The sequence below is a fragment of the Aethalodelphis obliquidens genome, unplaced genomic scaffold (genome assembly GCF_003676395.1).
Source record: "Aethalodelphis obliquidens isolate GAN/ISIS:26980383/991018 unplaced genomic scaffold, ASM367639v1 scaffold5, whole genome shotgun sequence".
Classification (NCBI taxonomy): Eukaryota; Metazoa; Chordata; class Mammalia; order Artiodactyla; family Delphinidae; genus Aethalodelphis; species Aethalodelphis obliquidens.
The window spans coordinates 13,760,413-13,774,488 of NW_020837949.1; the positions used below are offsets into that span (position 1 = coordinate 13,760,413).

Consider the following 14,076-nt stretch of genomic DNA (forward strand, 5'->3'; position numbering starts at 1 on the left):
AACACAAAAGGATTCCGTGTTCAGGATTCCATGTTCACTTAGTTCAGGCTGTTCAACATAGTGGTTACACAGTTGTCTTGAGACCACTAGGGGAGATCCTGTCTAAGAACGGAGTGTGCCCAGCATGACTGGAGCTGAGAGAGGGGGAGAGACAGCAACCTGGGTCTCAGTGACGGAGTTTGAGCCCCTGCGTCAAGCCATACCTAAAGGCAGGCTTACTCTGGAGTTTTCAGTTACATGGGTCAATAAACTCTCTGAGCCAGCCTCGGTTGAGTTTTCTATTGTCAGCAGAAAGAATCCTGATACAGTACACATATACATACTTTTTCTTGGGGAGAAAGCATAGCTTTTGTTGGATTCTCTTAGGGCATTGCTAAAAAAAAAAGGGTATGGCTCAGGGAAGAGAAACTCTAGAGCTCAAATCCAGTGACCTCATTGACAAATACAAGACCATCTAATGAGATGTGCAGGGCTCTACAGGGATATCATGGAAGAACTAGGTCAGAACGTCCTTGGATGTAGGGTCTGGAGCCTGACTCTGGTATTAACTGGCACTCAGAAAATATTTGTTGAATGGAAACCAGCAGGAAAATTATCACAAGTCATACTTTACATGCAAATTTTCAGGAATATTTTCAGGAAAATATCTAATGTGTGAACATCTAAACTGCATTTCCATGTTCTGACAGATGGCCCATATTAACAGAACTCTGATTACAGAAAAAAAAAAGAAAAGAAAAGAAAAAAGGGAACCTAAAATTATTTATTGCGTGTGTACCACGTGCAAGGCTATACAACTTTTAACACTATTGTGACTACCAAATTTATTTTTTAAAAAGACCAGCTCTATATATTCCCATTTCTCAGAGAGAGTCCCACCTGTTACCTAGAGAAAGAAAATGACCCAGGGGCTTTCATGCCTGGGGCAGAGCTTTGGACCCTGAGAGTCCAAGGCTGTATTCTCAAGGTGGAACCAGGGACCGCCTGCGTCAGAATCACCTGGGATGTGTATTTAAAATACAGGTTCCTGGGCCCTGGCCCAGACTTATGGAATGAGAATCTCTGCAGGAAGGGCCCTGGACTCTGCATCTTAGCAATCTTCCCAGATGATTTTATGTACACTAAAGTTTGAAAAACTTTACCTGCTGAAATCTGTTTATTTGCCCATGTGCATTCCGCACAGCCCCACGGGAGGTCGTTCTCTGGGGGAAAGAAGCCCCCATCCTAGGCTGGGGGGATTTGAAGGAGGCCAGGGTTTAGTGAGATCGTATCACCCTCCTTGAGGTCAAGGTCAGTCTAGGCCATGTCAGAGGTAAGGGGTTGTGTGCGTGAGGGCCTCTGAATGAAGGCCTATGGAAACCCTCCCTGTGCAGGTGAACATAACCAGTGTAGCTGGGGGGACAGACTCCCGGAGCCCCGAGCTCTGTGAATGACACCACACATTCTAGACCTGATTAAGTGCTACCTTCTGTTGCCCTGGAGAATTTCATTTGGAAGGAGGGATTGTTGAAATAGACATAACTTATTGTTTTATTTGGCAATTAAAGTCCCTGAAGGTGAGAATCATGGCTTCTACCTCTCAGAGCTGTTGTCCCCTCTCCAGGCCACTACCGTGTCCACCACATGGCTGACCACTCTCTAGATGCTTTCAAAGTCTTTAGTTTGACCGGCCTTCTGGTTTATTTGAGACCAGGGGGCTAAATTCCCTCTCCTGCCTTGACCGCCTTCCTGGGATAGCTGTCGGAGCTTCCTCTGGGAGGTCGCTCTCCCAAGTTCTGCAGACGTCTGACTTGGGTACCACTGACTCTGGGGGTGGGATTGATTGACTGAGGCCCATGCATGCCCCCCTTCCCCTGGCCACAACAGTCCGTTCAAGAATGGGCAGTGACTTAAGCATTCTGACCAGAGTGAACCTGATGACTCTTGCTGAGAATTTGGGGTCACAGGCCCTCTTCTCCATTGGTTATGAGCAAGGAAACCTGTAGTCCCAGGTGTTCTTAGCAGGCTGCTTGGGGCTTCAAGACGAGGGCACAACTGAGAATGGGACCAGTATGAAGGAAGCACAAACAAGAAGTGGGGAGAAACTGGGACCTGAGCGTATCTTTGAGCCTCGATAAAGATTTGCTTGAAGCCACATCTACCCCTTAGCTGCTCAGTGATCTGTATTAATAAGTACCTCCCTCCTTTTATGTGTGTATTTAAATCATTTGGGGTTGTTTCCTGCCCTAACTGCATCCTAATATACCTTCAGCTCCCCTTATCTCTCTTGCAGTAAGGTACCCCAATCATCTTTGGTCCTTCCCTCCTTGACCTCCTCAACTGAAAAAACCCCACAACTACCTATGAAATGGGGTGAGATGGGTGGTGGAAGTAGGTAGTAGGGTTAATGGATTCATGGCTTATTGAGACTCCATGCCCAAAGAATATTGATTAATAGATCAATGTCAACCTGCAGGGAAGACCTGTCCTGCTCAACATTTTAATCAATGACTTGGATGAAATAGGAGACATGCTTAGCAAGTCTCAGATGACACAGAGCTGGAGGAATTGCTAATATGACAGATGGTAGAATCAAGATTCGAAATTATTTTGGCTGACTTGAGCAATAATCAGGATAAATCGAAACTCTTGCACCTATGCTCAGAAGATCAATGGTCCACGCAGTGGACTGGGGACACCGGGCTTGGCGGATGTCATAACGTCACAGAACTTTACGTGGACCATAAGCTCGTGGTGAGCCAGAAGTTGAGGCAATTAGTAACACAGGTAGTGCAGTTTCCAAAAGAAAGCCTCACCTTGCATCTACTTTCCCCAGTGGGATAAAGAAGTGGAATTTCCTGGGAAGCAGTTTTCAGCTCAATATATGAAAAAAAAATTCTGACGGTTCCAATAACGGAACAGGCCTCCTCCCAACATTGTGAATGTAATAGTCATTACATCAGAATGTACTAGAAAGATTTCTGTTATGGTGGTCTTCCTTTGAAAGTGCAGAGTCTTTAAATGACTTTCTTTAACAACTCATAAGTCAAAGCAGTACACACATAAGCAGAAAAAACAGTAGCCGAGCTCAGCACCTTTGGAAGTTTGCTTCCAGTCCAGCAAAGAGCAGCCCCATCTAGAAGGAATATCTAGAATCTGGACTTGGCCCCGTTTCACATCACTCCAATCACAGACCTATTCCTCAGCACTGCCTGCATCTCCATTCCGGCTTTGACTTGGCCCATCCTTAGGCCTGCTTCTGCCTTCCACTTGGCTCCATTTCCCGGCTCACATCCACCTCCCTGAGCATGAAGACCCCACAGACAGAGCATTGAGAAACCAGACCTCCTTCCCCATCCCTGATCGTTGACCCTGACTGCCCGGGACTCTGCAGCTTCTCTGAGCCAGGCTTGGTTTCATGGACCACCCCAGACCATGAAGGCGTGGGACAATTTTTCTTTTCTTTTTTTTCTTTTTCCCTGTTGTTCTGAGCACTCCATGTTACTCGTTAACCCAGAGAGATTGGGAAGGCGGGCCATGGCATCCTTATAAACTTATAATGTGATTTTAGCAAGATGGTTATCAAAAATAAGTTTCACTTCTATGAACATACAATCGCATGGACAGCTGTACTCACATGTTTCTCGCTGAAATGGTCCACCTCTCTCAGAAGCTTCTTTTGGCAGTCAGGGTTGGTGGCCAGGAGGTAGGTGGCGAAAGAGAGAGTGTTGGTGATGATCTCGTAGCCGGCGATGAGGAAGATGAAGGCCTGGCCCACCACCTCATCCACAGTCAAAGGCTTGGACAGGAGTCTGGGCTGGTGTTGCTGGGAAGGGTTCACTGTGCATTCAGTGGCAGAGAAGACTTGCCCGACCATGTCAAAGTTCTCCACACCCACGGAGGTGGTGGAGTGTCGGGCATCCAGGACCATTTGGAGGAAATCTCTCCGCCTCTAAGGAACAAAAGAAGGAAGAGCATATTTTGGCCTTAGAGTCACATAAGAGAGGCTTCTTGGAGCACAAAAGAAGATGTGCACACGCAGCTTTTATTTATTTATTTATTAAAAATTTCTTTAAAATGTATTATTTTTATTGAGGTGACATTGGTTTATAACATTATATAGGTTTCATGTGTAGGACACTATATTTCCACTTCTTTTTTTTTTTTTTTTTTTGGCTGCGCAGCGTGTGGGATCTTAGCTCCCCAACCAGGGATCGAACCCACACCCCCTGCAGTGGAAGCACGGAATCTTAACCACGGGACTGCCAGGGAAGTCCACATGCAGCTTTTAAAGAGCTCGAGAGGAACGAGGATTTTCATTGCAGGGTTGTCTGAGATGGAGAGAACCTGGAACCCCCCTGCCCATCCCTCACTGCGGCACTGGTTCAGAGACTAGCGCGGCCAGCAGCAGACTGTGATGCTGCCGTTACAGAGGATGAGGCTGCTCTATCTGGGCTGAGTCAAGAAGATGTTAAGCCACTTCGGTAAGTAAAAAGAGCAAGTTGCAGGAGCGTATGCATAGGAGAATCTCATTTCTGTAAGAACAGAACATGGACAACATCTTTAATTATGTTTGTCCCTGCATAGAAAATGTTTAGCAACATCCATACCCCACAGTTCACAGTGAGCTGAGGAGCTGGGAAAACCAGGGGGGCTTTTATTGTTTTTACTTTTTCCGTGTTTGTATTGTTGGCTGGTTGGTCTTTCCAGCAAGAAAGCAACTGAAGCATCATATGGATTTAAATCAAAGCACGTGCTCCACTGTTCACTTCCCCACCGTCCAGGGCTTACTTCTGCGCCATGTGTTTCTCACAGCAGGGAGTTAACAGGACCTGGGGGCGGGGGAGGGAACTAGCTTTGGTAAAGCCTGTCTTCAAAGTCTCCAGTCTGTATTTTGCATCCCTTAGCCTAGCCTCCTCCTGTGGGTCCTTTTTATCCTCAGTAATCTCCTAACCCATTTAAGCGGTTAGAGGTTTCTTACCATTTCCCCCTACCTTCCTTATCAGCAATCTGCATATTCTTTATATTTTTACTACCCCTAATGGTAGCAATGGAAGTGTTTACGTATGGCTTTAGGATTGACAAAGTGTGTACCTGGCACATCCCATCTTTGAACAGCTCTTTGATGTGAAGAGTGACAACCAATACGTTACTCTTTTCTGAAGTTTATGGGACTCAACAGCATAAGGGAGAACATTAGAACCACCAACAGAAAAAATGATAATTTCAGAGAACTTTACTTGTTGTATCATTGTCTCAACCGGTTGGCTTCTGAATTCCTATTGCAGTAATAATCTATGTCACACACGTTAGCATCTGTTAAGGTGGTTGTTATGTCACGTGGGGTCGCTTGCGTCTCCAGGGCAGGATCCTGCCCCACCCCGCTCGCACACCATTCCTGTACTGTGCCGAGCACATGTTAGCTCTGCAATAAATAACTCCACAGATAAACATGCAACGCCCTACGTGCATTTTGAGGAAGGCTGTGTTGGATCTGCTCGCAACTGCGTGCTACTTGGAGCAGGAACCTTGGAGACATGAGACGTTTGCAGCTCTGCTGCTTCCCAGCTTTGTGACCTTGGGAGGTGTCTGCTGAGATTCCAGCAGGGCTCCCAGCTAAGCCTGTGGGTGGCAAGAACCTTGAGACTTAGGAGGCAGGGCCTCAGTGTCCTGCCAGTCTGCTTGGGTGGGAATGGCTGAGAGAATGGCCCTTTCCACCCTCCTTCCACCCTAGCCCTACTCGTTCTGCTTCCCAAATGGCATCCACAAGGGTTGGCTTTCCGCCAGCTGCCTTCCTGTTGCCTGGTCAACAACTGGGACTCTACCCCTGGTCCCGGGGCAGGGCACGATGGCACGCGTGGGAGGTGAGCATCCTCTGCTCTGTCGGCTCCTGGATGCTAGCTGGGGACCCCAGCGCATCCCCGGGCTGTCTCTTGGCCGGCACGTTTGAAACTCCTCGGGTGCGGTACAGCTGTGGTCCCTGAGGCTTGCTTGTGGCTTTGCTGGAGTCGTGTGGGGGCAATGATGGGAGGGAGGGCACAGGCACATCCACACTGTTGGGTTTTCCCCGTGGCAGAGCTGCAGCTGGCACCCTTTCCTCTCATCCCGGCTCAGCCAGGCTGCTTCAGGGCTATGGAGCCTTACAGAAATCTGTCTTAACCTCCAGCTCCAGAGGCCAGAGGAAAGGGCTGCTCTCTGGGGCCTGTGCACTGGAGAGGAGCATTAGTGTAGATGGGTTTCTTTTGTTTGCACTGCATCACGGAGGCTATTTGAACACTGCCCATTTAGGACTGCAACAGTGCTGGTTTATGGTTATATCCAAGAGAAATATGCACCCTGATAGATGTAGGTGTCTAATCCACCCATGGGCCAGAGCTTAGGAAAATATTTACCTTTTAACATCTGTGCTGCATTTTCCACTGCGCAAACACACATCTGCTTGATGGAATGTCTACAGAGTTTAGATGGGTTTAAAGCAAGTTTTCTTAGTAACCATATAGCTCTGTCTTGACACGGGCAGTCCTGGATTTGTGGTTGGGAGGTTTTTCTCAGATCAGCTCATTGTTTGAAACAAATAGCTCTCGAGTTTATAAAAGGAAAAGCTTGAGGCGATCCCAGTAATTGGACCTTTAATAACCCCTCACCTCTTAGTAAGCTATTTGGTGCAACGGGGTTAGAATTTTCAGCCTGATTCTACAACCAGTGGGTTTCAGGCTGGGGGCGGGGTGTGTGACAAGCCCCATATGCGTGAAGGAGGACCTTCACCGCAATACTAAGGTTTGAAAATGGGACTTCCCTCGCCACTCCTTCCCCGGGCTCCATCCTCACCCTGGAGAGGCATGAATCTGGATTAGAACGGTCTGTCCTTTTAGACGGCAGAGCTGGGCCAGGGACACCAGGGAGCTGATTCTTCCCACACCTCTAAGGGCGGCAGGTTGAGTTCTCAGTGGTTTGGGCCAAAGGGCCGTGAGCTCGTCTGCACCTGTGAGCTTCCGTCACCTTCTGGTCTAGGACACGTTGGCTGCACAGGATCCAGAAAGTGAAGCCGGGCAGGCCGAGGCTGTGCCTGAGGCTGCTCCGTGCTCCCAGCCACTAACTGAGCCCTGATCTCCCGCTCGGCCAATGCTGCAGCGCTGGCCCTCCGTCCCCCGCTTGGTGATCCCCCCTGAGCCGCCCAGTCTTTGAGAAAACACGCCACAGCTACATCTGACACAAGTCAGCTCAGGAAGACACTTCAGCCTTGTTTCTTCCTTTTACGTGGTTTCCTTGACTGCAGTAAGGGCCATAAAGAATAGCATTATACATGCATGAGCACATGCAATATTGAAATTCTTTTCCTTAACACTGAAAACTCCTATTTCTATTCTCAGCCAAGTTCAGTCAACAAATATTTACTCGATTCCTACTGTGAGCCAAGCATAGGGCAAGTCTTCAAGGAGGAAAGCAATTTCTAGGTCTCACTGAAGCACGCGAAGCCCTCAACCACGCATTTTGCGGCAACGCCCTCCACGCAGAAAGGGAACGTGGGGCTGGTGACAGCTGCCTGAACTCCCCTCTAATGATGATGCTGTTGGTACTGTAGAGCCCCATCTTGCTGTTTTTCAATATAAAGAATACACCGATGAAAAACACGTGGGCGAATTTACCTAGAAAACTCTCTGAGGCTGCCCGTAACCTGGGCTGGGAGTGATGCTTGAAATAGGGAGGCCCGTGGGCTCGGAGGAGGACAGCTTGAATTCTACTTGCCTGGGTCAGAGTGTGGACAGATTGCTCTGGGCTTCTCCCCACCGCCCTTCCTGCTTGCTTTCACCTTTCTCTCCTTATTTACCCCTCCTCACTGCCCCGCCTCGGCCGCCCCGGCAAGCTCTAAGGGGTAGGCCACCGAAGGACAGCATGGCGTGGGTGTGTGGGGTTGGGACTGGAGGGAGAGAAAACAGACAGCGACGCCAGCTTAGCTTCTACTCCATTTCGATGCTGTGTCCTATTAAAATACGTTACCTCGTCTGCTGCTTGCTGGTCCCGCAAGGCCATCACATTCCTAATGAGTTTGTTAAAAAAGCCATTCAGTTCATCTCGGTTCTTATTGGGCAAAATCCGGGCCAGTGGGACCATTATGGATGGAAATGATACTTGAAAGAGAAAAACAAAAGTGGCATTGAAAAGGGGGTGAGAATAAACCAGGGCTATTAGATGCCTGTTGCCAGGAAGCGAGCCCTGGCCTTGAATCGGTCTTTTGAAGGCCTCTCTTCCCCTCTGAACTGCCGCTGCTCCGAGCAGGGTTCTATCTTATTCTACCTCGGGACTCCTTCCCCTTCCTTGCCATAGTAAGCCCTTCATAAACGTCTGTACAGTTGAATCCCCACTTCCATCTACCCCTCAAGTCTCATGCGTATAAGTTAATTTCCCAGGTCCTAGAGATGAGGGTCCAAGGTCTTTGTCCTTCATCAGGAAAGAACAGATTGCAGGCCATGTTTCAAGTCTTAGCAAGTAGTAGAAGCCGATCTACTTACTTAACTTTCTGGTCATTTGCATTTTTTGTTTTTCCTTTGGATCATTTTCCCCAGAGCTGCCACCTGAATTGTCTCTAAGAGCTGCCGCTGCAGCTGCTGACAAGGATGCCGGCCTCGTCCCCTGTGGGCACGTCCCTGCACACCACGTGCAGCCTGTGCCCTTGCCACCATGGCCTGGGCATGACAGGCCTCCATGACGAGGCTCCCCGGGTCAGGGACACTTGTCGCCTCTTGGACGGTAGCCTGGGCCGTGGGCCAAGCCCGTCTCTGGGGAGCTCAGCTCAGTTCAGCTCCTCAGCCTTCACGGTGGGCCTACTGTGCACAGGCATGTGTGGGAGCCGGGTGGGAGGACCCTAATGGACCCACACTGGTCTCAGGATGCTCCGCCCCTTTTCAACAGCGGGAGCCTGAACCAAAGTGACGCAGCAGGGAGGGAGGGCTTGGAGTGGCAGCAGCCATGGAACAACGGACCCACCTGCCCTGCAGGCACTCCGTGGTTGACGGCGAGGGCATTTCCCTGGAGTGCAGAGGGTGAGGGGCGAAGGAGGAGGCTGCTTGGACCCCCAGAGCGACAACTCCTACGATGTCAGTGCAGAGCAGAGGGAGGCAACAGGGGCTTCCACAGAAATTGACTCAGAAATGGGAATGAAACTAACCAAGGAATGAATAGAATTTACCAGCCCAGCAGAATGGTTAGGAATTATGGCAATAATCAATAACCATAATAACAACACTTCATTGCTTCCATAAGAAGCAAGAAGGTACCGGAATTGGCCAGAGGGTAAAAACTCACTTCTAAAACAGAAATAAAATAAATGGACTGGTCTCCACAGCATTCGGTAATCTGCTAGTCACCCATCACATATGATTTCTAATTCACTCTGCGTTGGCTTCAAGCAGAGAAGGGTTCTAAGGAGGAATCTGCTGGGGGTGAGAAACATGCCCTAGAAAATGAAAGGTTTGGGTTCCAGTCTTGGCTCTGCCTTTCTAAGCCTCAGTTTTCTCATCTGTAAAGTGGGGAGGAGAATGCCTTCCTGATGGGGTGAAAACCAGCACTAACAGAGGCGATGCAGGCGAAGCACTCAGCCCGGTGCACGGCGGCCATGCTCGCTAAGGCAGTGATGAGCCAGGCCAGGGCTACCTGTGTTGGTAATAAGTGGCGCCAGACTGGTGCAGAGGAGCCTGGGCGGCTCCAGGAAAACAGGGGCTCTGCAGGGCAGACTCTGCAAGGTGACTCTCAGAGACACCCTGAGTACCCTTTCCAGGTGGCAGGGGCTGAGCCCCGAAGCTGCCTGGGGCCACCGGGGTGTCACGGGGTCTGCCCAACTTGCCCAGTTTACCCCCCCTCCACAGGAGCTGCACTTACAGATTAAAACCAGGATCGGTTTGGGGATGGAGGTTGCGAAGAAGCGCCGGCAGTGCTTCACAAAGGGGTGCCCGGGAGCCTTCTGGGAGTTCACCTGGGCGCCAAAGGCGACGCTGGCAACCACATCTGTGGTGTAGCAGCAGTAGCACCTGTGGGAGAGAGAACAGTTTGCGTTTGGAAAGGACTCAGCCACGGGCCTCCCCATCCTACGCACTCCTGGAGGGGCACGACTCCATCGTCTACCTGTTTGAAAGGGGAGCTTCTGGCAGATCCGAAGCGAGGTGGTGGGAGAGCAGCCCCCAGGATTAGATCCTGGGGGCATGAGAGCAGAATTTGAGGGGGAAACATAAACACATAACAGCCCATCTAGACAAAGTTGGGGGAGGGGAGGAGAGCCTCAGGTATTCAACTTTCAGCCTTCCGGTAGCTGCAAACCGGACTCAGTCAAAACCAAGACGTACACTTTACATTTTCCTCCCCAGGAAGGAGGGAAAACACTTGACCCGAAGCCTATGTGCTTTACAGAGGCCTTGCAGAGGCGATCCAAGGCCAGGGCCTAACGACTGATGGATGTACAGCAAATTGTGATTGATGAAATTCACAGCCTGGTTTTCTAGTTTTATTAGCTCTGTCTCCCTCTTCTTCCTAGTGATTTTACAGTTTTCGTAAGAGCAACAAACAAAAAACCGGGGCCCTTTTAGGCTCAAATAAATACAAGACAAACTTTGGTACCAGCTTCCTGAACATATGTATATTATTATAGGAAACACACATTGCACTTTAGAAACAAACACAAGGAAAAGGGTCTGGCAGTAGCTTCAGAAAAATTAACCTCTTAGGCTCTAGGAAACCTGCCCCCCAAATGGCCCTTTTAAGCTAGAATAATTCTTTTTTGCTATGTCATAGGGGTAGCAGGTTGCTTGTAAAAGGCTCACACGGGGTGTTCATATCCTTTTATAATGAAAAGGTCTGTTTTTCTGGCTTGAGGTAGGCGCATGCTTAGTTCCTTTTCTTCATAAATCCTATAACCAATCACTTATCGTCAAGGACTACACGACATTTCCTCCGGGTGACGTCTTTTATTCTGACTGTTTTTACTGAAAACGTTTCTATAATCGATGACACATTTCCCTGTGACAACAAAAACAAGAATTCGACTACTGAATGTGATTTCTTCTGATCCTAACTGTTGACGATGTAAAGGTTTTAAGAGTTGTTTACTTTGTTTTTATGGCTGCTGGGCCCATCTTATCTTTATCCAACTCACCATCTCATGACCAGAGAGAATGTAGAGGAGAGAGTTTTGTAAACAATACGGTAGGATGTAAATGCTGGTGATGATTATGTTATTATTTTATTAACAATGATAATAAGAGCGAGTTGGCTTCTGGCTAATCTGCTGTGTGACTCTTCATCTGGTATAAACCATAATTTAGCACAGGACAATTAGGCAAAAAGCCAGACAGTCAGTCGTTTAAACTGAGGGCCCACCACTAAGTCCTGGCTTCTAGCCTGAGGCGTGCCACCATTTTTCTTGAATTAAAAATGCATGGACTCCTCCTCCCCAACCCCCCGCCCCCCAGGACCCTGTCCTTTCTGCCCAGACATATCTTGCCCACTCCTGGGTCTATAGAGGTCGGAGGGCAAGTCCACCCACAAAACACTGCCCACTCAGGGTTCCCTCCACAAGCCACAACCCCCTGGGCTTCGTCTGCGTTTGCTTCACATTTTCCGTGGGTTTCATTTCTTCTTCTCAGTCCACCCATACTTTTAGGAGCTTCTAGCATTTCCATAGTTTGCGGGTCCCAAGGTAATTGTCTGGCAATTACGTACAGTTACAAGAAGCAGCAATTCAAACGCGTGATTTCTCATCTGTAATGTAGCCACGCGGCGCCCTTACCTCTGGATGTCGAAAGCGTCCCTGGATTCTGCGTAGTGCTTTAAGTGGGCCAGGAGCAGGTCGCAGGCTTGTCTGATCAGAGGTATCATCTGATAGCAGATAACAGAGGTGTAATTAGGACACCATGCAGGGAGCACACCTAAATTAGCTGCAGATGAAGAGGTTATATGCGGTGCTTCCCGGAAAAATGGTCATCGTTTCGAATGTAGCTTTCACGCACCTAAGATTCAAGAGGAAGATCTAATACTCACAAATATTATAAAATACGATCGCTGTAAACGTCTATTTTAGTTGAAGCAATCTGTTTTTTTTTTGAAAGCAAAAAGAAGGAAGGATTTAGAGTAAATACTGTGAAATAATTATGAAAATGATCATTAAATGCTTAGAAATGAGACTCAGTACTCAGTTTCGTGACATTTGGTTAGTATTAGAGAGTAAATAGGCCACAATCCATATGTACCAACTCTGGAATTAGCCCAAATCCCTGTTTGCTTGGTTCCAATTATACTTCAGATCCTCCACTAGCATATAGAATCTCAGTATTGAAAGGAACCTAAGGTCGTCCATTTCAACTTCTTGTTCAGTACGAAAGTCATTTGTACAGCATGTGGATGGACGGTTATTCACTTCTGCTTAAGCTGTTCAAACCTTCAAATATAGGGAACCCTGGACTTTAAAAGCCTTCAGTGCCCATGCAGGACAACTACTGAATTTCTTTTTTTAATACTAAAATGTCTTTATTATGGAAAACACCTAACATTCACACAGAAAGAAAGAATGGTATTATGAACGTTCATGTAGCTGTGATGCACCTTCAACAAATTGCGGTCTCATTTTGGCTACCCACTACATTGACCCCAAAAGTCCGGCTTGAGTGGGTGGAATTCTTTGTGGAGCCTGATGGGCACGCACGTGACCTTTTATTCTCTCCTGTATGTTTGAAAAGCCAAGTCGGAAACGACGAGGGGAATCTTTTTTTTTTTTAACATCTATTTATTTATTTATTTATTTTAAACATCTTTATTGAGGTATAATTGCTTTACAATGTTGTGTTAGTTTCTGCTGTATAACAAAGTGAGTCAGCTATACGTATACATATGTCCCCATATCCCCTCCCTCTTACGTCTCCCTCCCACCCTCCCTATCCCACCCCTCTAGGTGGTCACAAAGCACGGAGCTGATCTCCCTGTGCTATGCGGCTGCTTCCCACTAGCTATCTATTTTGGTAGTGTATATATAAGTCTATGCCACTCTCTCACTTCGTCCCAGCTTACCCTTCCTTCTCCCCGTGTCCTCAAGTCTATTCTCTACGTCTGCATCTTTATTCCTATCCTGCCCCTAGGTTCATCAGAACCAGTTTTTTGTTTTTTTTTAGATTCCATATATACATGTTAGCATATGGTATTTGTTTTACTCTTTCTGACTTACTCCACTCTGTCTGACAGACTCTAGGTCCATCCACCTCACTACAAATAACTCAATTTCGTTTCTCTTTATGGCTGCGGAATCCTTTTAACCAGTGTACATTATGGGCAAACATTGTAGCTAGAGCAACATACTGTGATACATTGTCCTGAGCATTTCTTATGGAAAACATACTTTGAAATGTTACTTACGTTTAGAGTTTACTTTTTTGATACCAAAATATCAGTTCCTGAGATCAGGAGAGACTTTTGTCTGTTTGTTCATTTTTGTATCCCCAGCACTAAGAACAGCACTTGGTATATAGTAAAAATGGAAACAGCATTTCAGGTGCAATCCCGTAAATCGTAAATGGATCCCTTCCCTGCAAGTCAGTTGCAAAGCCAGGGGTACATGTTGACTTTTTGAGAAGACACATAACACAGACAAATATTGACATTCAGGTCAATGAAAACCACAAGGTTTCTTTCCATGAGTCATCATCACGTGCAGTTGATTTTTTGACCCTTGAGGGTCCATTCGTTGGAAAGGCTTTACACTGACCTAACACGTATTGCTGTAGAAAGTTGTCCCACCATCTGTTCTGAGCAGAGCCATCTCTTACCTGCCCTGAGACAGTCAGGTGATTGGAGAGGCCCAGCAGGGGGGCCAGCCTGGGCTGCTGCTGCCTGAGGCTGGAGGATCACAGGGTCTCGTTGGACCCCTCCTTCCTATGGCCCCCTCCAAGCCAGCTCCATGTGCTCTGGGATGTAAGGAAAGTACTGTGTCCCCAGGGACCCCACTGCTGGCTGTGGGAGTTGGTCCTGAGAAGCAGAAGGGCGCCCCTGTTGAGTGAGACTGAGTGAACTAGTCTGAGTTCAGGGCTCCATGGCCCGGGGCGGGGACAGTAGCCTGGGTGG

The 14,076-nt window shown here is 48.0% G+C and overlaps 1 protein-coding gene across 2 annotated transcripts in view; it reads right to left on the reverse strand.

The window, feature by feature from the left end:
- Window positions 1–14,076, reverse strand: part of TBXAS1 (thromboxane A synthase 1) — a 150,198-nt gene that overhangs the window by 47,296 nt on the left and 88,826 nt on the right. For both annotated transcript variants that reach the window (XM_027101746.1, XM_027101747.1), the window contains exons 6-9: window positions 11,756–11,844; window positions 9,856–10,004; window positions 7,978–8,108; window positions 3,617–3,931 (exon numbers count right to left, since the gene is read on the reverse strand). In XM_027101746.1, the coding sequence (XP_026957547.1) occupies window positions 3,617–3,931; window positions 7,978–8,108; window positions 9,856–10,004; window positions 11,756–11,844 (684 nt within the window). The remainder of the gene's footprint in view (window positions 1–3,616; window positions 3,932–7,977; window positions 8,109–9,855; window positions 10,005–11,755; window positions 11,845–14,076) is intronic.